The sequence below is a fragment of the Barbus barbus genome, assembly GCF_936440315.1.
Source record: "Barbus barbus genome assembly, chromosome: 13".
In the NCBI taxonomy this organism is placed as follows: domain Eukaryota; kingdom Metazoa; phylum Chordata; class Actinopteri; order Cypriniformes; family Cyprinidae; genus Barbus; species Barbus barbus.
The window spans coordinates 32,017,873-32,040,000 of record NC_136741.1 but is presented as its reverse complement, the minus strand read 5'-3'; the positions used below and the strand labels follow the sequence as shown (position 1 = coordinate 32,040,000).

Below are 22,128 nucleotides of genomic sequence, written 5' to 3'. Positions count from 1 at the left end.
AGTAAAGCAGGGTTATTATATAGTGAACTAAAACTAAAAAAACTAAACTAAAACTAAGCTAAAAAAAATGTTACTTAAATTCTCATTTTCATTTAGTTTAACTTGATGCACTAAAATAACTAAAATTATGACAACAAAAATTAATATGAAAAAATAAATGTATATAGGCAAAAAATCTAAAATCAAATCAAATCATCCAAAACACAAACAAATGGCTAAAACCTTAAAAAAGTTTTTTTAAAACGATTAATCGCATCCAAAATAAAAGTTTTTGTCTACATAATATATGTGTGCATACTGTACACATTTATTATGCATTCATAAATACACACACATACAGTATATATTTTGAAAATATTTACATGTATATATTTATATTTATATATAAATAATACATTTAAAACATAACATATTTTTCTTAAATATATACATGCATGTGTGTGTATTTATATATACATAATACATATACAAAGTACATATTATGCAAACAAATATTTTATTTTGGATGCGATTAATCATTTGACAGCACTAAGAATTTTATGAAAATGTAAAATATACAAATAAAAATAAATTCAAAATATAAATTAAAATCACAGTATTTCAGCTCTACTTAAATAAGACTGATCTGCTTTTAAGCATGCATGAATGTTGCTGCATTACATCACACGTATGTAATCATGAATAGAGCATTATATTGCTCAAATGCTGCTCTCTAATTGCTCTGGAGACCTAATACTCCTAACTTTCCCTAAATGAGGTGCGTTGTTTCTCTGCTCTCGTGTGCATCAGCTCTAATCCAGACGCAGATTAGACCACAGAAAGTTCACGTATAGATTCTGGGGCAAATTTCATTTCTGTCGCTCGTCTCGCTCTCTGATTTATGAAAGCATGCACATTTCTCTCGTCTCTCTCTCTCTCTCATGGCCCTCTGATCAATATGCTTCACCTGCGAGTGAATCTGCAATAATAAAAGCATTACAGGAGTGGGAAAATAACAGGGAATCTTATTAAAAGCGTGTGTGTGTGTGTGTGAGACACAGACGGATCTCAGGACAGACGGTTGAGGTACATCAGCTTAGCATTCACTTTGCCTCCCGTGCCATATATATATTTCATACTCTGTCTTTTATATTCCACCGGCTGAGAGCCAACACCACACTCATCTTTATTTCATTTTGGGATGTTTTTAATTTTGCCTGAGATTATTATTTCTCTCCTCCTCTCTCTCCGTCTGTATGTCTGTGTTTCTCTAAAGATCAGGGTTCACATGAGGGCTGTCCACCATTGCACTGCATTTGATTCACAAGCTTGTGATTCGATTCAATTTCAGTTTGATTCAGTTTGATTCATTTGAATATACAGGCAATTTTTCAATGATATATTTATGTTTCTACTCCGGTTTGCTGTTGGAATATAAACATGTAAACAGTGGATGTCTTAACTTGTTTTCATGACAGATTTATTCAAACATACATTAAATATTGAGGAACAGGTTCAGTAAAATAGAATGAGTATGTAATAAAGTGCATATATTTTTCAAAATCGATATTTTGAACCCAGCTCCAGATGTGTCTTCATTTATCATAACAGTTCTTATATCTGCACACATTATTATTTCAGCAATAACATACATGTGAAACACACGAGGGTTCATGACCGCTGTAGCTCACGCTGCATACTGCTGATTCATTTATAAACTAAGAGTGTGTGAAACAATACGCTTTATTTCACAATAAATGATCCAAACTGCTGTGTGCTGTACTGTCACCTGATCTCATCATCTCAGCCCAGGTTATTAGAGTTAAATAAAACCATACACAGCACTTTTTTCTCATTCGCATTTAGTTTAAATTAAAATAGCAAAACAATAAATAAATAAAAAAAATCTTAAAAAATAAAAACAATTATAAAAACTAATATATATATATATATAAATAAAATTCTAAAATAAAAATGACAAAAACAGAGAATTACTACAACTTTAACTAAAATTCTAATGAAAATAGAAATTCTAAATATTAAAAACACTATAATTACACTTGTGTTTATCAGGATTTTTATTGTAAACCAAACCAAATCATAAAAAAAGTTTTCATAACTTAAAAAAAAAGAACTTATATATATATATATATATATATATATTATAATTGTTTTATTTCAGCTAGTTTCCAAAGCAACATTTTTCCATTTAGTTTAACAGACTAGAATAGCTAAAAATAAAAATTAATGCAAATTAAAATTTTAAAATATATACTGATAATAAAAAAAGCACAAACACAACAACAAAATGACTAAAACTTTAACTTAAAATGAAAAGTACAAAAAAGAAAAAAAGACAAAATGATATTAAAATAACACTCTGAGTGGCATCCAGTTATTTTCTTATAAATTAACTGTAATTTTGCAATTTTAATTAAATTTAAATAAATCAAAAATGTCTGAACTTTCACGAGTTTGAAAACATAATGAATCAGAAAGAGGTGTTTTTGCGACTGTAAGGCCACTGCAGCTCATCGGCGGATTCTGGACAGAAAACTCATATTCTGAGCACAATACAGATGCAGCTATAAACTACAGAGTCCTGATGCATTACTGCACAGATTCTCTGAGGATGGACTATAACTTTTGCCCCTCCGGATCTCTGTTTACTCATTTGTTTTAACTCCCTTGTTCACCTTCTAGAAGTTCTCTAATTAGCGTAAGGCTTTAATCGCTCCCTCTGGATCTACAGCCTTTAAATAATGTTCCTATTACCAAACCTCTACGTTCCTCTCAATGCAGCGGCTCAGAGAACAAATAAACACTCAAACATAACCAACATCTCTCATTTACATTCACGAAACGGCACATTTCTGTGTTTTTAGACCTCAATCTGAACACGAATCTTTCCATGCTCTCTCTGGTTTAATGATGTAGTTTAACAGCACCGCTGACGTCTCTCTTCTGTCATCAGCACTGGAACATGGTAATCTCAGATTATGCATGTTCACACAGATTACACTGACGTTTCTAGGGATTTCACCGATAACTCAATCAACCGGAGCATTCATTCTTCTGCTGTAAAACACAAATACTGATTTATGTCACATGTACCAACGATCAGAGAACAATCCCAACATGTGTGCATCTGCTGCAGGGTTTTATAGTCAACCAGAACTATATAATATATGCGTGTGTACTGTGTATATTTATTATGCATATATAATACACACACATAAAGTATATATATTTAAAATATTTACATGTACATATTTACATTCCTATAATTTATATTAAATATAAATATAATGTATAAATATTTTTTTTTCTAAAATATATAAATGCATGTGTGTGTATTTATATATACATAATAAATATACAAAGTACACACACATATATTATGTAAACAAAATCACAATTAATCGTTTGACAGCAATAAATAAAATATAAAAATAAATAAACTTTTTATTTTTATTTTAGCTAGTTGCCAATTTAGTTTAACTTGACTTACGAAAGTAACTAAAAGAAAGGTTTAAATAAAAATGAATAAAAACTATATAGGCATATTTACAAAAAAAATTAAAAACACTACTAAAACTGACAAAAACACACAAAATATTACTAAAATTGTAGCAAAAAATTCAATAAAAACAGAAACTACAAAAATAAAAAATTGTAATAGTATCTCAATGATACTAAAATAACACTGGTGTATATCAGGATTATTATACTTAAACTAGAACCATAATGTTTTTTTTTGCTATTTCAATGAAAATAAACATTAACTGAAATAAACATAAAATATGTAAATATACTTATTTTTATTTCTCATTTAAATTCAGTTGATGCACTAAAATAACCAAAAGTTAAACTGAAATAACAATTATTAAAAACTATAAAAAGGCATAAAAAAACTAGGTATATTGACAAAAAAAAAAAAAAAGGACAAAATTGCACAAAAATGCTAAAACTAAATTAAAACTGAAATGAAAAGTGAAAATATAAAAATGAATTCAAATGATCAATAAAAACTATATTAGCAGCATCTCAGTTCAACTAAAATAACGCTGATCTGCACTGAAACATGTTTAATTATCTTTAATTATGTATTGGTCTTTAATAGCTCAGGAGACTTAATGCTGTTCTCAGTTTCGTTTTGTACGTCAACATGTTCTCAGATGTTTCTAAAATTATTTAAAAGTAATAAAAACAGCTAAATCTGCTTTTGCTCTCTATTAATTCTAGCTGCTGCTTGAAAGCATTAATGTTGTCTTTCCTGCAGGATCAGCCTCATATATGAAAACTTAATCATCAGACATACATTCAAATATTTTATACATCATATAATGTAATATTTTCATTTAAAAGAATGAGTTCACTCTGCAGGTATTGATAATTGCATTAAATGTCTGCAGTGTTTACGGTGCATTGTTTGCAGATATTTTAATTACATCATTTTACATTTATTTTAGTATTTTAGTCAAATAATGAGGTTATTTCTGACTAAAAAAAAATCAAAAATCATCCTAAAATACACTGAGCCAGCAAAGTGTGTTTCTCTGCGTGTGTCAGTGTTATTTTAGTGTAACTGAGATATTTTTATAGTTGTATTAATTCATTTTAATTTTTTCAGTGTTCATTATAATTTTAGTTAAAGATTTACTAATTTGTGTTTTTGTCAGTTTTACTAGTTTTAGTTTTTTTTTTTTCAATATGCCTAGTTTTTATTCATTTTATTTCAGCTTGAGTTGTTTTTGTAAATCACGTTAAACTTAATGAAAAATACTGTTATAGTAAAATAGCTGAAATGTTTTATATTTAAATTTTAAGTTAACATTTATTTTATTTCCGTATGAAAATGCATTGTGTTAGTGTTAGCAGCAGAAGTGAATGCTGACGGTCTGCTGTAATGATATGTTCGCGAGGCTCGTGCTGACTGAGGCTCTGGTGAAAGGTTAGGCTGTTTTGTGGTTGTCATGATGCCATAAAGGCTGTCAGATATTGAAGCTCCGTGAACACGTGTGTTCCTCAGGGACACAGAAGAACATATGGAGATCCGTCTAAACGCCTCACACACACCAAACCAACATCACACACACACACACACAGCAGCTATACGAGTCTGTGAGACTGTGATGGAGACCTCTGTCCTTCTGGAGGAGAAATCTGTGCATCTTCAGAAATCTTCAGAAGTCAGACAGAGCTTTATTGCCAGGTATGTTTGCGCATACAAGGAATTTGTTTAGTGTTACAAGTTTATATGTAAATATAAAAAACTAATTGAAAAATAACATATGTACACTGAAATACATTCAATCATCAATGTTTGTAATTTGACAAGTGCACTAAGCCATATCTCGCTAAATACACTATTAGACATTTAACTTTTGTTTTGTATTCATATTCAAAACTGCATCCCAGATTCCTGCTTTTTATGGGTCCTTCACAAGCAAAGACAGAATTAGATCACATTTTAAGTGCCATATAATATTATATAGGGCTACCAAAATTACTGAATGAGGCATTTTGCTGTTAGTGAACAAATTAAAATAGTCACAAAGTATTATTAAGTATATAGTAATTCAAATGATTAAGACAAAAGTTGAGAATGCATCATTTTGCCCTGAATGTTTAACTTCTCTCGGTGTATTTATTTGGCACAACAAGAACTTACAGATGAATTAACTAATCAGACAAACACCAAAATGAATATAATTGAGCCTAAAATAACATTAATATATCAAACTTCCCAACAACACACGTTTTATGAGAGTTTCTGTCACACTCGAGCAAAATAAAGCACACAGACTGTTTATAATGATATATGATGAACAAAGACAGATAAACTGGTTGATATTTGGCCATTCTGAGATGGTTAGTATAACTTTAATCTAGTTTATCTAATAAACCTGGCATTGTGTATTACAAACTGCTTTGTTCTTCTTTATATGGTGCTTTGGATAAAAGCTGCTAAATGCAGAAATCTTAATGTATCTTTGGCCAATTAACAGAAATGTTATCAGGTTTATCAGTAATCAATGGATTTCTGTTGGGTTTTTATTTTTATTTTTCAAACTAACTATTCAAAAGAACAGCATTCATGTGAAACATTAGAAATTATAAACATTATAAATGTCTTTACTGTCGCTTTTTCATGCACACACAATTTAATGCATCCTTGATGAATAAAAGTATGAAGCAGCACAACTTTTTCTGTAAAATTGTGTAAAATAGTTACATAATTCGTACATTTGACAGACACTTCCTGCCATTCATTTATATTATTATATCCACTTTCGAGCAATACATCTTTGCTGAATAACAATATAAAGCATCAAAACATTTTGTAAAATTGTGTAAAATATATACATATTTGCTCAATTTAATGTGTCTTTGCTGAATAAAAATATAAAGTAGCACAACTTTTTTAGTGTAAATTGTGTAAATTTTTTCAATCATTCATTCATTTGGCAGATACTTTAATCAATCTTCTTGCCATTAATTTCTATTAATTATTCATATTCATTATATGATCCACTCCACAACGTTCACACAAGATTAATTATGCAACAATCTGTCCTTGTGTGTTTGTTAAATACTTCAGATAATTAAATGAGATTCAGTGACCAATGAGAGCGCTCCGTTTAACACATTTTACCATGTTTACTACAGAAACCTGCTGATTATCCTCTAAACCGGAGCACACGAAGTGTCCGTGTGTAAATAGAGCGCTGGAGACGCGAGACGTGAGACGGTCCGGAGCGTTTCTGTCTCTCTGGGTGAAGTTGGACGCAGTTAAAGGAGTCTGATGCTGCCTTCAGTCTAATTAAGAACAACCCAAGCTGAGCATCTATATTATTCAACACTTCAGGCTGCTGTCTGCCATCCAAGAACAGCCACCGAAGACCTCCAAACACACACTTCATGCCCAAACACTCACACAAACTTCAGGCCGTAAGACATGGAATCCGTCTCGCATTTATTATTCCGACATGGGCTCCATTTTAATCAGGGGCCGCAGCGAGGCCCGAGGAACGGAGGAGACGCTTCAAAGACGGAGGAGGAAGAGGAAGAGAGACGGGGTGGAGGGAGGATGCTGAGGAGGAAGATGATGGAGATACAAATGCAGGAAGAAAAGAGCAGGTTCTCCTGGGAAATCACATCTGGATATATTTAGGATTCGCACTCAGTGAACAGAATATTTTACAGTCAACATCAAACAACATATTAAGAGCAAAACGAGTGAAATGTGAGTGTTTTCTTATGCTAAATCTTTCTAAGATGCTGATTTATAATCAATGTTGGAAACCGTTGTGCTGCTTGGGACCAGTGATACTCTGATTAATAAAAAGTTTAAAAATTACAGCATTTATTAAAAAAAATAAATGTTGTGTTACAATATACAATGCTATTAAAATGTTTGGGGTCGGTCATTTTTTCATTCTTTTTTTTTTTTGTAAGAAATTAATACTTTTATTCAGGAGGGATGCATAAAAAGTCATAATAAAGACTTATATTGTTAGAAAAGATTTCTATTTTGAACAAATGCTGTTCTTTTTAACTTCGTATTCATCAAAGAATCAAAGAAAAAAGTATCACGTTCTAAAAAACAATATGAAGCAGCCCAACAGTTTCAACACTCATAATAAATCAGTATATTATTATGATTTCTGAAGATCATGTGACACTGAAGACTGCAGTAATGATGCTGGAAATACAGCTGCAGATCACAGAAATAAATGACATTTTAACACACATTCACATAGAAAACAGCTGATTTAAATTGCAATAATATCTCACAATTTTTACTGTATTTTTGATCAAATAAACACAGCTTTGGTGAGCAGAAAAGAGACTTTTGTACGGTAGTGTCTATCATAAATGACAAAATCTGACGTCATGATGTCTTTAAAAGACAAAATGAAATGAATGTGGGTGTTTTTCTTCCTTTTTGACCCGAGTAACCTTTAATATTCCCTGAAAAGTAAAAATCTTCCAGAATGCAGCAGACGTCCATCTTCACCGAACAAAACTCGAGATGAGACGCCAATTCCATCTCAAATGACACAATGTCAACACTTCTTTTCTTGTGTTCCATTTTATTCATCCTTCTTTCAAATTATAATTTGATTCGGATGGTACAAGGGCTTTGATATTAAAATTTTTAATAAAAGCCCTGATCCTCGTGTACGTCGGCAGGATTTGGGGCCGATTTTCATCCTTCTATTTGTCATTATTATTATACTTCTTTTTTGTCCAGAGGCACTGCCTACACAGATCATTATTTCAGAAAAAAGACTATTGCCTTTTTCCCCCTCACCCTCTCTCCAATAAATTCAATGCGTGTCTAAATTAATGCATTACAAGCCATGGGAGAGATATTAAAAAAATGATAAAAACTAATCCTTGATGTTGAGCCGGTGCGGCGCTCTGACCCTGGTGTTATAGTGCTGAACATCGCTCGGATTACTCCATAATATTTCATTACACGCACAAAATCCACAGTCATATATCAGAGCAGGTGTGTCGTTATTAATCACTGAGGTCCGCTGGAGCACTACGACTGCAAACAAGGGCAACACACTCGCATTTAAAACACATACAGATCACACAAACACCAGGAGAGGACGGAGATACAGAGACGATGAAGTCTGTCCCATAACGCAGGACAAAAGAGCAGATTCTCCTCACACTCAGTGAACAGAAGAGTTCACAGTCAACACCAAACAACATTCATAACTCATTCAATGCAGAAATATAGCTAGAAACGAGTAAAATGGGTGCATTTTCTAAGGCAAAACTCGCCACATTTTCATTATATGCACTCTTAAAAATAAAGGTGCGATGCCATAGAAGAACCATCTCTTTATAACCTGAAGAACCTGCTTTCTCCACACAGAAGCTTTTGTGAAACAGAAAGGTTCTTCAGATGTTAAAGGATCTTTATGCAACCATTTAGACAAAAAAAGGTTCTTCTGTGGCATCGTGAAGCATCTTTATTTTTAAGAGTGTACTCAAAAATGTATGGACCATATGAGGCAGGAATAATTTTATCTATTTTTCGGAAAGAGAAAAACTCTACATTTTAAATGCACATAATGGTTGAACATTTAAAAATAAAATAGTTTTTGTCTCTTCTGCTCACCGAAAATACAGTATTTTTTTTTTAAATATTATTAGAATTTAAAATAGCTGTTTTCTATGTGAATATCTTTTAAACTGTAATTTATTATTATTATTAATTTATTTATTTCTGTGATCTGCAGCTGTATTTTCAGCATCATTACTCCAGTCTTCAGTGTCACATGATCTTCAGAAATTATTCTAATATACTGATTTACTGCTTCTTTATGATTATATTGCACAGTGCATGAATACACATTTAAAATGTGCGCACTCATGTGGACAATATGAGTCATTATAATAATTTTGTCCATTTTCAAAACATTTAAAAAACATGTTGTACATTTTAAATGCATGCACTGTGCCAGTAAAAAGTTTGGAATAATTAATTTTTTTATTGTTTTTGAAAGAAGTCTTCTGCTCACCAGGGCTGCATTTATTTGATCAAAAATACAGTAAAAATTTAGAAATATTATTGCTATTTGAAATAGCTGTTTTCTCTGTGAATATGTGTTAAACTGTAATGTATTTCTGTGATCTGCAGCTGTATTTTCAGCATCATTACTCCAGTCTTCAGTGTCACATGATCTTCAGAAATCATTTTAATATGTTGATTTGCTGTTTAATTATGATCATATTGCATTCTGCATGTATGCAGGCAGCTGAATGGGAATCCGCTCGTCCTTCTGCTGGCGACTCGCTGTTTAACGCAGTTTTGGCTCTCTGTCAAACTCTTGGACAAGGATGCATGCATGCAGTTCAGCGCGTCCCTGCTGATGTGAACTATTTTCCTGCTTGCGAGAGCGTGAGCGTGTGTGTGTGTGTGTGTGTTAAATAGGAAAACACATTGATGCCAATCTGCCGTATCTCTGATGATTTGCTAACTAGGGCAGCGATGCAGTCTTAATTTAAACTGACCATCAGATCATCTCCATCTCTGCCACCACCTTTCTCTTTCACACTCATCACACACACTTCAGCAAAGATTCATAGGATCACTGTCATTCTAAATAGTTAGTCAAACTTAATTTAACACACACACACACACACACACACTACCAGTCAAAGCTCACCAAGTCTGCATTTATCTGATCCAAAGTACAGCAAAAAACATTTTGAAATATTTTTACTATTTAAAATAACTGTTTTCTATTTGATTATATTATAAACTGTAATTTATTCCTGTGATCTGCAGCTGTACTTTCAGCATCATTACTCCAGTCTTCAGTGTCACATGATCTTCAGAAATCATAATAATATACTGATTTACTGCTCAACAAACATTTCTGATTATTATCATTATTATTATGCTGAAAACAGCTGAATAGATGTTTTTCAGGATTCTTTGATGAATAGAAAGTTCAGAGGAACAGCATTTATCTGAAATAGAAATATTTTGTAACATTATAAATGTCTTTATCATCACTTTTGATCAATTTAAAGCATCCTTGTTGAATAAAAGTATTAATTTCTACCCCCCCCCCCCCCCCCCCAAAAAAAAACCCAAACAAAAAACTCTAATCTTTTGAAGGGTATGTGTGTATAATGTTACAAAAGCTTTTTTTTCAGATAAATGCTGATCTTTGGATCTTTCTATTCATCAAAGAATTATGAAACAATTATGATAATAATAATAATAATCAGAAATGTTTGTTGAGCAGTAAATCAGTATATTATTATGATTTCTGAAGATCATGTGACACTGAAGACTGCAGTAATGATGCTGAAAATACAGCTGCAGATCACAGAAATAAATTACAGTTTAACACATATTCATATAGAAAACAGATTTTAAATAGTAAAAATATTTCACAATATCACACACGATTCTGTTGAGTTTAGGAATGCAGTGGCCAATCAGAGGCGTTCAGATTAGTCTTGTTTAGACTGAAACTCCTGAATTCTCTCATCATACGCAACAAAAGTTCATATGCACGTACGATAAAAGTAAAGAGATTAATTTATAATACAGATTATAAGAGTTATGAGTGCTTAAACACTAACTAGACGGACTGTGCTCATTTACAGCGTGTTCTTTCCCGGCATGATTCAGTCTAATAAAATGCATTTAGAATGCTGCCAAAATTCAAGATCTGGGGCAGAAAATGTATATATTTATATCATTTCATATAGTTAATCAATATAACACGAAGAGTGACATTTTCGCAAAAATCACAAATGTGATATTGATTTTAGCCTATACAACAGTTCAATAAACAAGAAGTTAATATTAATAGACTAACGTTTTAGACATCATATTGCCTATTTTGCCAACAAAAATGGATCCAAACACAGCCACAGCACTGTTTTGTGTCTCTGAGCAACATGATGGTGATGGTTCCTGAATGAATCAATCGTTTAAATGATTCGATTCAATCACAATGACTCACTAACAGTGACTTGCTGCCACCTACTGGAGGCTTAAATTACATTTAAAGTACCTTTTCATTTTTTAAAATTATTTCAAGTGTCAGTATTCAGTGTTTTAGGATTAAAATATGAAAACATTATTTATGCATTTATAACTGCAAGTTAAATGCATTCATGTCCTGTTAATAAATACATCTAAACGCCTCTTCAGATGCAGCTTCTGTGTTTCCTCTGCATTGCAAAGATTCATTTAGTTGATCATGATTTTATTTGTTTGGTAACACCCCAAATGTCTTATTATTCTAATTGACTTTATTGATTAAATGTAAGAATTTGACTGACCACATAATATGAAGAATATCAAAAACTTTAGGAGTCGGCTGTCCACGGCAGTCCTGCAGCGACACACTCAGGAAAAGATCTGATTATCGTTATCAATAAAATACATATTTTATTGATAACGGGGGGGCGGGGGGGGGGGGGGGGGGGCTGGTTAGGGGGACCCCCCAAGAGCTTTGACACAATGCAAACACGATCAAATAAACGCAGGCTTGGTGAATAATTCTTTAAAAAACATAAAAAATCTTACTGTCCAAAAACTTTTGACTGGTAATGTGTGTGTGTGTGTGTGTGTGTATATATATAGGCATGTCAGGAGTAACTGATGCTGGTGAAAGAGTTTTCTTCCTTTTTTGTATTTGACATATTAATCTACTCTGTAAAACAATTTATTTATTAAAATATGTTAAAAAAAATAATATGTATTAAAATGAACATTCAATATAAGCTCAATATAACTGCAGTAAACCTTTAGTTAGCAATATATGTAATATGCATATTGAGTTTATCTGGAAGAGGACAAAGACACCATCACTGCACTGCTATGTGAACATTTGTGCTTCTCAAATAAAGCAAAAAAACATGAGAAATATCATCTTAATGTTGCTTGGCCCAATCTCAACCTCAAGACAGACTCTACACTGGAAAACTCACAAAACTATAGAAAAACACATGAAATAACACTTCAACATCTCCTTTACTGAGTTCCTAAGTGTTTAACCAGTCTTAACCTGGACTGACCATCAGATGCTCTCCATCTCATCTCTCTGTCGTTTTCACGCTCGTCGCACGTCTTCGGACGCGTCTATCTACACCTTCTTCTTGGTTGGTGGCCAATCATCGTCTCACCTCACCTCCGTTCCTCTTTCTTTCTCCCAGTGGCTTCATTATCACATGCAAAGCAGACACAAAGAGCGGAGCGAACGCAGAGCTGCTGCAGTCAAAGCTCTCGTCTCGTCTGTAATTGTGCAGTAATGGGTGTCTTTGTCCTCCTTTATACATCTCGTAACCGTCTTGACAAGACATACCTGCTAACAGAGAACGCCTTCGCCTTTTGTTTCTTCTCTTCACAGGGTGCTCGTGATAAAACTATAATATCTCCATATGCTACAGTCTGTAGATATTCATTTATATTTATATTCATATTTATCTATTTGCTATGATTTTATTTGGCAATTGGAGGCAGATTTATAGTTAACTAAAAGTATTATATATATATATATATATTTTTTTTTTTTTTTTTTTTCCTTGAAATAAAATGAATGTTAACTGAAATAAAATAAAATATTTAAAAACTTGAAACTCATTTTATTTTAGCTTCCAAGGCAGCATTTCTTCTTTTCCTTTAGTTGAACTAGATGTTCTAAAATAACTAAAAAACTGAAATAAAAAATAATAAAACTATATAGGCAGATTTAAAAACAAAACACACACACACACACACACACACACACACAAAAGAAACATTTAAGCAGAAAATATCAAAATTAAATATAATTTAAAATATTAACAAAAAATATAGTATCTCAATGCAACTAAAATAAAACTGAAATAATAAAAACTTTTTTATTAACAGAAACAAAATACAAATATTCATTGAAAAATGCAAACGAAAATTTGAATTGTGTGTTTGGCAACTAACTGAAATTAATTAAAGTTGAAGCACTAAATTGACAGAAAATAAATTGGAAAAAATGGAAATAAAAGCAAGCTTAAACAGAAATAAAAACTAATTAAACCTAAATAGTCATATATATATATATATATATATATATAAACGACAAAAGCACATCATCATTTTACTAATTAAAATTAAAACAGAAAATATAAAAAAGTCAAGTCAAAATAATAACTAAATCTATAATAATGTATAAATAATACTAAAATAATATTGCTTGAATAACACTCTTATTTTGATCATGCATCCTTTGTCACAGAGTAGATTAATATGTCAAATACAAAAGTCTTACACCAGATTAACAAAGAATATTTCAATGTTTCATGCATATTCAATAAAATAACAAACCAAAAAAAAAAAGTAATTTAACTATAAAACTTCAACTTTAACTACATCTTCAACAAACCAGTTCTGACTGATGCAAACGAATGAGTGAATCAGAGCTGTGAACCGATTCACTGAAATGGACCGTTTGAACCGATTCACTGAAATGGACAGTTTGAACCGATTCATTGAAATGGAGAGTTTGAACCGATTCACTGAAATGGACCGTTTGAACCGATTCACTGAAATGGACCGTTTGAACCGATTCACTGAAATGGACCGTTTGAACCGATTCACTGAAATGGACAGTTTGAACCGATTCACTGAAATGGACCGTTTGAACCGATTCACTGAAATGGACCGTTTGAACCGATTCACTGAAATGGACCGTTTGAACCGATTCACTGAAATGGACAGTTTGAAGCGATTCACTGAAATGGACAGTTTGAACCGATTCACTGAAATCAAATGTCCCAAATCTAATGCTGTAAATGGCACTAAAGTAAAAAATCTTGACACGCTTAATATCCAGTAGCCAAAAAGCATTCAAAACCTGTGCAATATTCACAATGCTGCAATATAACGGCATTATTTGATTGTCATTCTGATGAGAATGAGTCCAGATCCACAGCCTCCGTGACTCATTTAACATTTAACAGCCCAATCAAATAACTCAAATAATTTGAGGAAAATGATTCACGTGAAACATTCAGGTTTTAAATGTATTTTATATGATTACATCTTACAGCATTATACTATAATACTAATTATAAAATTCTAATAAACATTTTAATATACATAACATATTTATTATTTTGTATGTGTGTGTGTGTGTGTGTGTGTGTGTCTATATATATTGTTGTTGAATTTAAATCAAAATTCTGCTGAATTTTAATACATTCAAGTCAAAATAAAAAAATAAATCTATCAATTCTATGTAATATTAGTTACTGTGTTTATAACTTTATTTTATGAAGTACAATGAACTTTCAGTAATACATCAGTCAGGGTTATTACAGTTAACTAAAACTGAAACTAATATTAAAACCATTAACACATTGTTAATAAAATAAATGTTAAATTAAATAATAATTTTAAAAAATCGCTAGTTTCCAAGGAAATATTTCTCATTTTACTTTAGATTAACTTACTAAAATAACTAAAAGTAAAACTGAAATAAAAAATAGGCCTACCAAGAAATTACAAAAAAATTACTAAAACTTTAAACAATTAAAACAAAAAAATAAAAACTGATTTTAAATATTATTAAACCCATAATAGTATCTCAGTGACTCTAAAATAACCGTGATTTGATTGAAATGATAATTTCAGTTACCCTGAAAAAAATTATTAATTGAATTTACTACATTTTTTTAGGTAAGTGATTTGCAATCAATTTACTTTACAGTAGCTATATTTAAATAAACTAATTTAGTTGACTTACTTTCAAAAATAATTTTTATTTAAATGTAGCTAAAATAATTTTTTTGCAACCACTTAGCCTTCAAAAAACCTTTCAGTTAGTAAATGTCACACTGTAGTTTAACTTGTATCTTCTAACACTTCCAGAACACAACAGCATCTGATGCAGAGGTCATTAGTAGGCTTGGAGAGCTGCTGGGAATATTTCCAGACTGATTCCCATTTAGACACGATCCTCTATTAGCATCTCCTCCCTCTTTGTCTGGAAGATGCAAAACATAAGAGGCTTGAGCCAGCAAACCAACAACCAAACACAACAGGATCATCCGTTTGACCTTTGACCTGAACACACACACACACACGATGCAAGACCATCCACAGCTGTGTTCAAAATAATCTAACCGCTGCATGCTGGGAAATCTGGCAGGAAGATCCAGAGCTGCTTTACACTAGTGATGTGTACAGAATAAAAATATGACCCTGGAGCACAAAATCAGCCATAAAGGTAAATTTTTCAAAATTGAGATTTATACTTCATCTGAAATCTGAATAAATAATCTTTCCATTGATGTATGGTTTGTTATGATAGGACAATATTTGTCTGAGATACAACTATTAGAAAATCTGGAATCTGAGGGAGCAAAAAAATCTAAATATTGAGAAAATCTCCTTTAAAGTTGTTCAAATGAAGTTCTTAGCAATGCATATTACTAATCAAAAATGAAGTTTTGATATATTTACGGTAGGAAATGTACTAAATATCTTCATGAAACATGATCTTAATATCCTAATGATTTTTGGATAATTTTGATCCATACAATGTATTGTTGTCTATTGCTACTAATATACCTGTGTTACTCATGACTGCTTTTGTGCTGCAGGGTCATAAATATCTCTTATTTAAATCATTACTAACCATATACACACTGACCAAAACAATCAGTGTAGAAACTATTTTCACTCAGAAATTGCTAGTAAATTTCACAAATAATTACAAAATGACACGTAACATATAAAATTTAAATGGTATTTTCTTGTAAAACATAATCTTTTCTATTTTTATTGTTTTATTTACAACTTTGAAAATGTGGATGATTAATTTGAGCTGATTAATTAATGACACTTTTGAGATTATCTAAATTAGTCAATAACTGAACCAAAGCTGCCGTTTCTGCTCATATACACTGTAAAACATGACTTTTTAAAGTTGTAATAAAATTAAAGATTATTAAAGTACATTCAAGAAAGCACAACACAAAACATGATGTAGAAACTATTTTAAAACTGCAAGTAAATGACAAAGAAACAGCACATAACACTGAATTAAACGTATCATTTTGAAAAACAGTGTTTTTTTTTGTAAAACCAAATAAATTAAAATGTATTTATATTAAAAATGTGTTATTTTACAAATGTATTTCTTACAGTGTAGCATAATATGCTTTATTTATATATAAAGTAACCCCTCCTTAGTTTGGTTTTTGTCTTTTTTGTTTTTGTAATTTTATTTTGAATAATACTAATAATAAATACCTGTAGAGTTGTACTTTCCTCAATATTTAGATTTTTTTGCTCCCTCAGATTCCAGATTTTCTAATAGTTGTACCTCAGACAAATATTGTCCTATCATAACAAACCATACATCAATGGAAAGATTATTTAGCCAGCTTTCAGATGATGTATACATCTCAGTTTAAAAAAAACTGACCCTTATGACTGGTTTTGTGGTCCAGGGTCACATATATCAGTCGCTCTGCTCGATATATATCAGCACCGGTCACTGCAAAGCTGCTAGCGGTCAACAACTAACTAGTTCCACAGAAATCAAATATATTCCCTCAAATATCGGCACAAGATCCCGGTTTGGAGCAGTTCCTGTGAAGAAAGCGTCCTGGAGCTGGACCCGGCCGAGTCTGGTGAGAGCCAGTCCTTCACAGGCATCTGCTGGACTGGACTCAGAGCGTCCTGGCGCTCTCCAGAAGGTCTGATGTCGAGCCCAGCGAGCGCCGGGGGAGATCTGATCCAGCTCTGTGAAGAACACACGCATCTGTTCATCGCCTACGATCGGGTCGCTAGCGAGCGGCATATACATTCAAACTTCTATATATTCAAACAACTTCTGTATAAATCCAGAAAATGCATGACTCAGATTAAGTCTGCAATTAATTGATTCCTATTTCTGGCCAAATTTACATGCATATATGTACATTTTCAAAGAAAATTCCTTCTTTTTTATTTTCAAGAAAGTTATTGAATTGAATATTTGAATTGCATTTGATAGTATATTTGTCTTTGTATTTCTAAATACATTTTGTAGTAAATTTTTCTGTATAATAAATGACTTAAAATCAATAGAAATAACTGAAATTCTAATAACTGATTCAGTTTGAGTTCTGCTTAATATAATTAGTTATTTCAGTAATAATTGAATGAAATTAACTTCTTATATTTAGCAAATTTCACTGTTGGGTTTTCAATCAATCAACATGTCTATAGCACATTTAAGAACATCACATCTTGGTTTTTGGTGTAGTTTAATTCTAGTTTGGGACGCATTCAGAGCAGTTTCATCATCATTATTTGCAACGGGTGACACAACATTTAGTTTAGATTTACGGTTTTGTCGTGACGGTGGAGAGTTAAGGAGACGCAAGCAGAGGTGAGGAGATCTGGAGCCGTTCCTGGAGAGACAGCGTCTGCTTTTCTTGTTCTGCTCCTCGTCATCCGTCACGCTGACGAATAAAGCGGTCGCTGAGAAAGACCTTGGGCAGGCGTCGCTGTAAACGCAGCCATCATTATTCATTTCTGTATTTTTAACTCAAACTCACATCGTTAAAAAATGTTTCACCGAGAGCTGCCATTTATATCACTTGTCTTGCTTTTATTTATTGATGAAAGATGTGTGATAAATAATGTAATGAACACAAAGAATCACAGCTACGCTTGTTACTCTGGGCCTTCGCCTGCAGCTGAAGTGATGTAGAGGAGCCGTGCTTAAAATCTCACAGATATATATATATTTAAAACGTCTGTGCGATCAAATCATCTGAACTGACACTAACACGGAGTCCTAACCAGCTGTGACAGCATAAAAGAACAAGACTCTTCTGAACGCTTATGCTTCTCAAATAAAGCATATTTATAATCAGGCAAAACTCCAACATCTCCACCTATTTTCATCAACACTTTACAGTCTGAAGCAAAGCATGCTGGGAACCAGAAATCTGCTGCCCAAATTCAGCTCATGCTGTCAAAAAGACAAATGCATTAATTGAATCTTTCACAAATTTAAATGCATTTCACAAAATTTAATTAGGTTGTGATAAAACGGTTACGAGTTGTGCTGCATTAGCTCATTTTAAACATTTAAGTCATTAAAATGTGCTCCTTTTGTTATCAGTTTGAAGAAAATATTATCCATTTGTTTATTGCAAAGCATTTTAGGTGGACTTTTCAAATTTGATTAAAAAAGTATATATTCAAATGTCTGTATAAGCCAAAAAAATGCTTGACTCTGAAATTCCTATTTTAAGTTTACAATTAATTTATTACTAATTCTGGCCAAATTGACATGCATAAATTAATATTTTCAAAGATAATTCCTTCTTTTTAATTTTCAAGAAAGATACTGATGCATGTTTGAATTGAATTTGTCAGATTTATCAGTATATAATCTTTCTAAATGTTATTTTATCAACGAGTCACACAACATATAGTTTGGAGTCTATTTATGCGGCGTCACACACATGATTGGCTCCGCCCACAGTCAGCTCTCATTGGTCCAAAATCCTGTTCCACATGACCATATATAGAACACAACAGTGACCGTGAACCACAGCGTTTGACGTCATCGAGTCCACCAACACTCACAATACCGTACAGCTGTAAATATTCAATGTTTTTCAATTGCATAAATTTTGTTATATTTTATTCTTATAATAAATGACTTAAAATAACTAGTTACATTTTAAATCAAATATATTAATTTATTCATGAAATAATTTAAGTGTATTTGAAATAAGTGGTGAAATAGCACTGTCACTGTTGCGCTCTATGACACATTAGTCATTGGCTTTCAGCTTGGACAGATGAATTACTTGTCGCAGGAATCTAGTCGTGTTGCGCCTGGTTAGGACACGGTTTAAGTGAGACAAATCCACTGCTGCGTCAATATGAAAACCACAGCGCAGGGCTTCCCCAATAATTCACTTTAATTGCAGACTTCAGTCAACGGAGAGCCGTTTATTTACTGTATTCATTAACCTCAAGACACTGTCAATCAGCAGACACATCATCATTATAGGGAATAACCCACAAAACATACCACTAACATCCGCTGAGATCCTTTAAAATCAATTTCCAACAATGCAACACTGTTTTTAATGAATGCATGTTAAAATTCACACAAAATCATGCCACATGATATATTTAGCATGCATTAACCACATATCTATGATCATCACAACCTGTAATCTAATAACACTCAGATTCCATCACCTGTCAATCAGAGCGACAAAACAGCACAAACCAGGGCAAAAATAAAGCCTGCATGTGAAAAACATTAAGCACTGCTCTTTAATAGCAACACAATATCCTCTTATCATATCAATCATCAAAGATGAGACATGAAATTCAGAAATAAAGGCACCACTCTGGCTGGAGTCAGTAATACGATTGCTTTTATCATTAATATGATGGATTACACAAGTAAGCGGGTGGGGTTTGAACGAGAGGGTGAGAACAACCTCCTGCTGCTGCAACTTTTTTTTTGAATACAGCTTTGTAAATTGGATCCATTTATTAGGAGCGGATAAGACTGCATTCATTTCACAACGCACTAACACACCGTTCCGCTGAGCACACTTATGACATGTGATGGGCCCGGAAAACCAGCTTAAAATACGTGCAATTTCATACGCTCAAGTTGCATTGTGGGAACAAACATCAAGAGATGGGCTTAAGAGAAACCGCTGTAGATCTCAGCCTCTCGACGTGCGCTGCCATAAAAATGTAGGCTAAAGTAAAATATGCTTTAATAATCATTCCACTTATAAAGCATGAGGTATGGATCTTTGATGCCTACAAATGAGTCATATTAAAAAATGAGATTATATTGAACAAATGTGGAGAAGAGAATAGAGATATTAATAAAGCGGAGCCGTGCAAGCATAAAAGATTCGACTGTGATTCATGACTGCGATTTACTGTTGGGTCATTATGACATGATCACACTTACAGAGGGAAGTAATGGGATCATCAATAAGATGCTGCGTGCTTTATGAAAAAATGCACTCGCCCAACCCCAAAACTCGCATTTCTCTCTGTTTTTTTTTGTTCTTAAAATACACTTGAGTGTGTGTTAAACAGCTGATTGTGTATTTGATTCCTCAGCGAATAACTGTGATGGTTTGAAGAAAAGTGATGACGAACCAGATCATAAACAGGAAAGATAAAAATGCTTTTTAAGTCTCCAGACAAGCTGCAAGTTGTCAGAAAGACTCGTTTTTGTTCACATCCGATAATGAAACTTCATCATAAAATGTTTTATTTCAGGCAAGCCAACAGAAAGCTGTTTTGCTGTCACATTAATGCTCTTCTCTAAGTCTAAAGCCTGATGTTATTCTCAGTTGCAGGATTTTGTCGCTTCTAAACAGCTGCAAGGAAACTGTTCTCTAAAGCACGATGCATACATGTGAAAATAAAATTCTGTATTCCTCACATCAGGCCACTGCAAGGCCAGCATGAAGTGGTCAGCGTCTGACAGCGACATGGGTGTAACTGCTCACACAGATGCCTGTTTATGAGAGACTTTCATATAGGTGTGAACAGACATAATCCCGCATGAGTATAATCAGAGAATTTATTGTGCATATGGTATCAATTTAAAATTGCTTCCAAGAGACAGATGCACATCCCAACACCTCTAGCTCTATTTCCTCTAACACACACACACACACACACACACACACACACACACACACGCACACACGCACACACATGCATGCACTTTAGATACAGAACGTGAACACATATGTGTCCCTGCAGCACAAAAGCAGTCATGAGTAACACAGGTATATTTGTAGCAATAGCCAACAATACATTGTATGGATCAAAATTATACATTTCTCTTTTATGCCAAAAATAATTAGGATATTAAGATCATGTTCCATTAAGATATTTGTAAATTTCCTACCGTAAATATATCAAAACTTAATTTTTGATTAGTAATATGCATTGCTAAGAACTTCATTTGAACAACTTTAAAGGTGATTTTCTCAATATTTAGATTTTTTACACCCTCAGATTCCAGATTTTGCTCCAGGGTCACAAATGTGATAATAGATTTAAATATTTAAAACGCCATGTAAACAGAAATCATACTGTGATTTTTGAGCTTTATGGTAATTTTTAGTTTTTTAAAGAACAGCACAAAAACAATCACTTTAGCGCAAGTAGGCTACTTTAACAAGTTCTGATTTGGAACGCAGCCCACAATCATCTGCAAGTTCGCGCTCGTGTTATTGGAGCGCGTTCATCACCCCGTTATTTGTGTCATATTTCCAGATGCTAAACTCACAGAAACGTGCTTCATACCTTTCTCAGAATCCATTGGACGAACAGCAGAACGCTCCAGCAGAGCAGCCTCATCGTTCGCCAACACTAGTCCCGTTGAGCAAACACAGATCACCAAGCAGAAAACATCCGAGAGGAACCAACTCTGTAACTGACTGCGAGAATAAAGCAGTGCTCTCGGAGTTATTAAGGCAGTCAAGGAGGTTCAGCTCTTGAAGTCCTTGTCATTAGTGAAGCGCACATCCATTCGCGCGTTTACGGAGGTGAAAAGTTGGCGTGTGAACGGTGCAAACTTGTGCTGTCAGCTGGCGTGCTCGCCT

At 32.9% G+C, this 22,128-nt stretch overlaps 1 protein-coding gene across 1 annotated transcript in view; it reads right to left on the bottom strand.

Moving 5' to 3' along the window:
* LOC306878887 (neurexophilin-2-like) overlaps positions 1–21,883 on the bottom strand; it is a gene marked incomplete at both ends in the record, with an annotated part of 56,271 nt that extends 34,388 nt beyond the window's left edge. Inside the window, one exon of the mRNA XM_079431471.1 lies at positions 21,830–21,883. Within this exon, the coding sequence (XP_079287597.1) occupies positions 21,830–21,883 (54 nt within the window). The remainder of the gene's footprint in view (positions 1–21,829) is intronic.
* Positions 21,884–22,128: the final 245 nt, after the last annotated feature.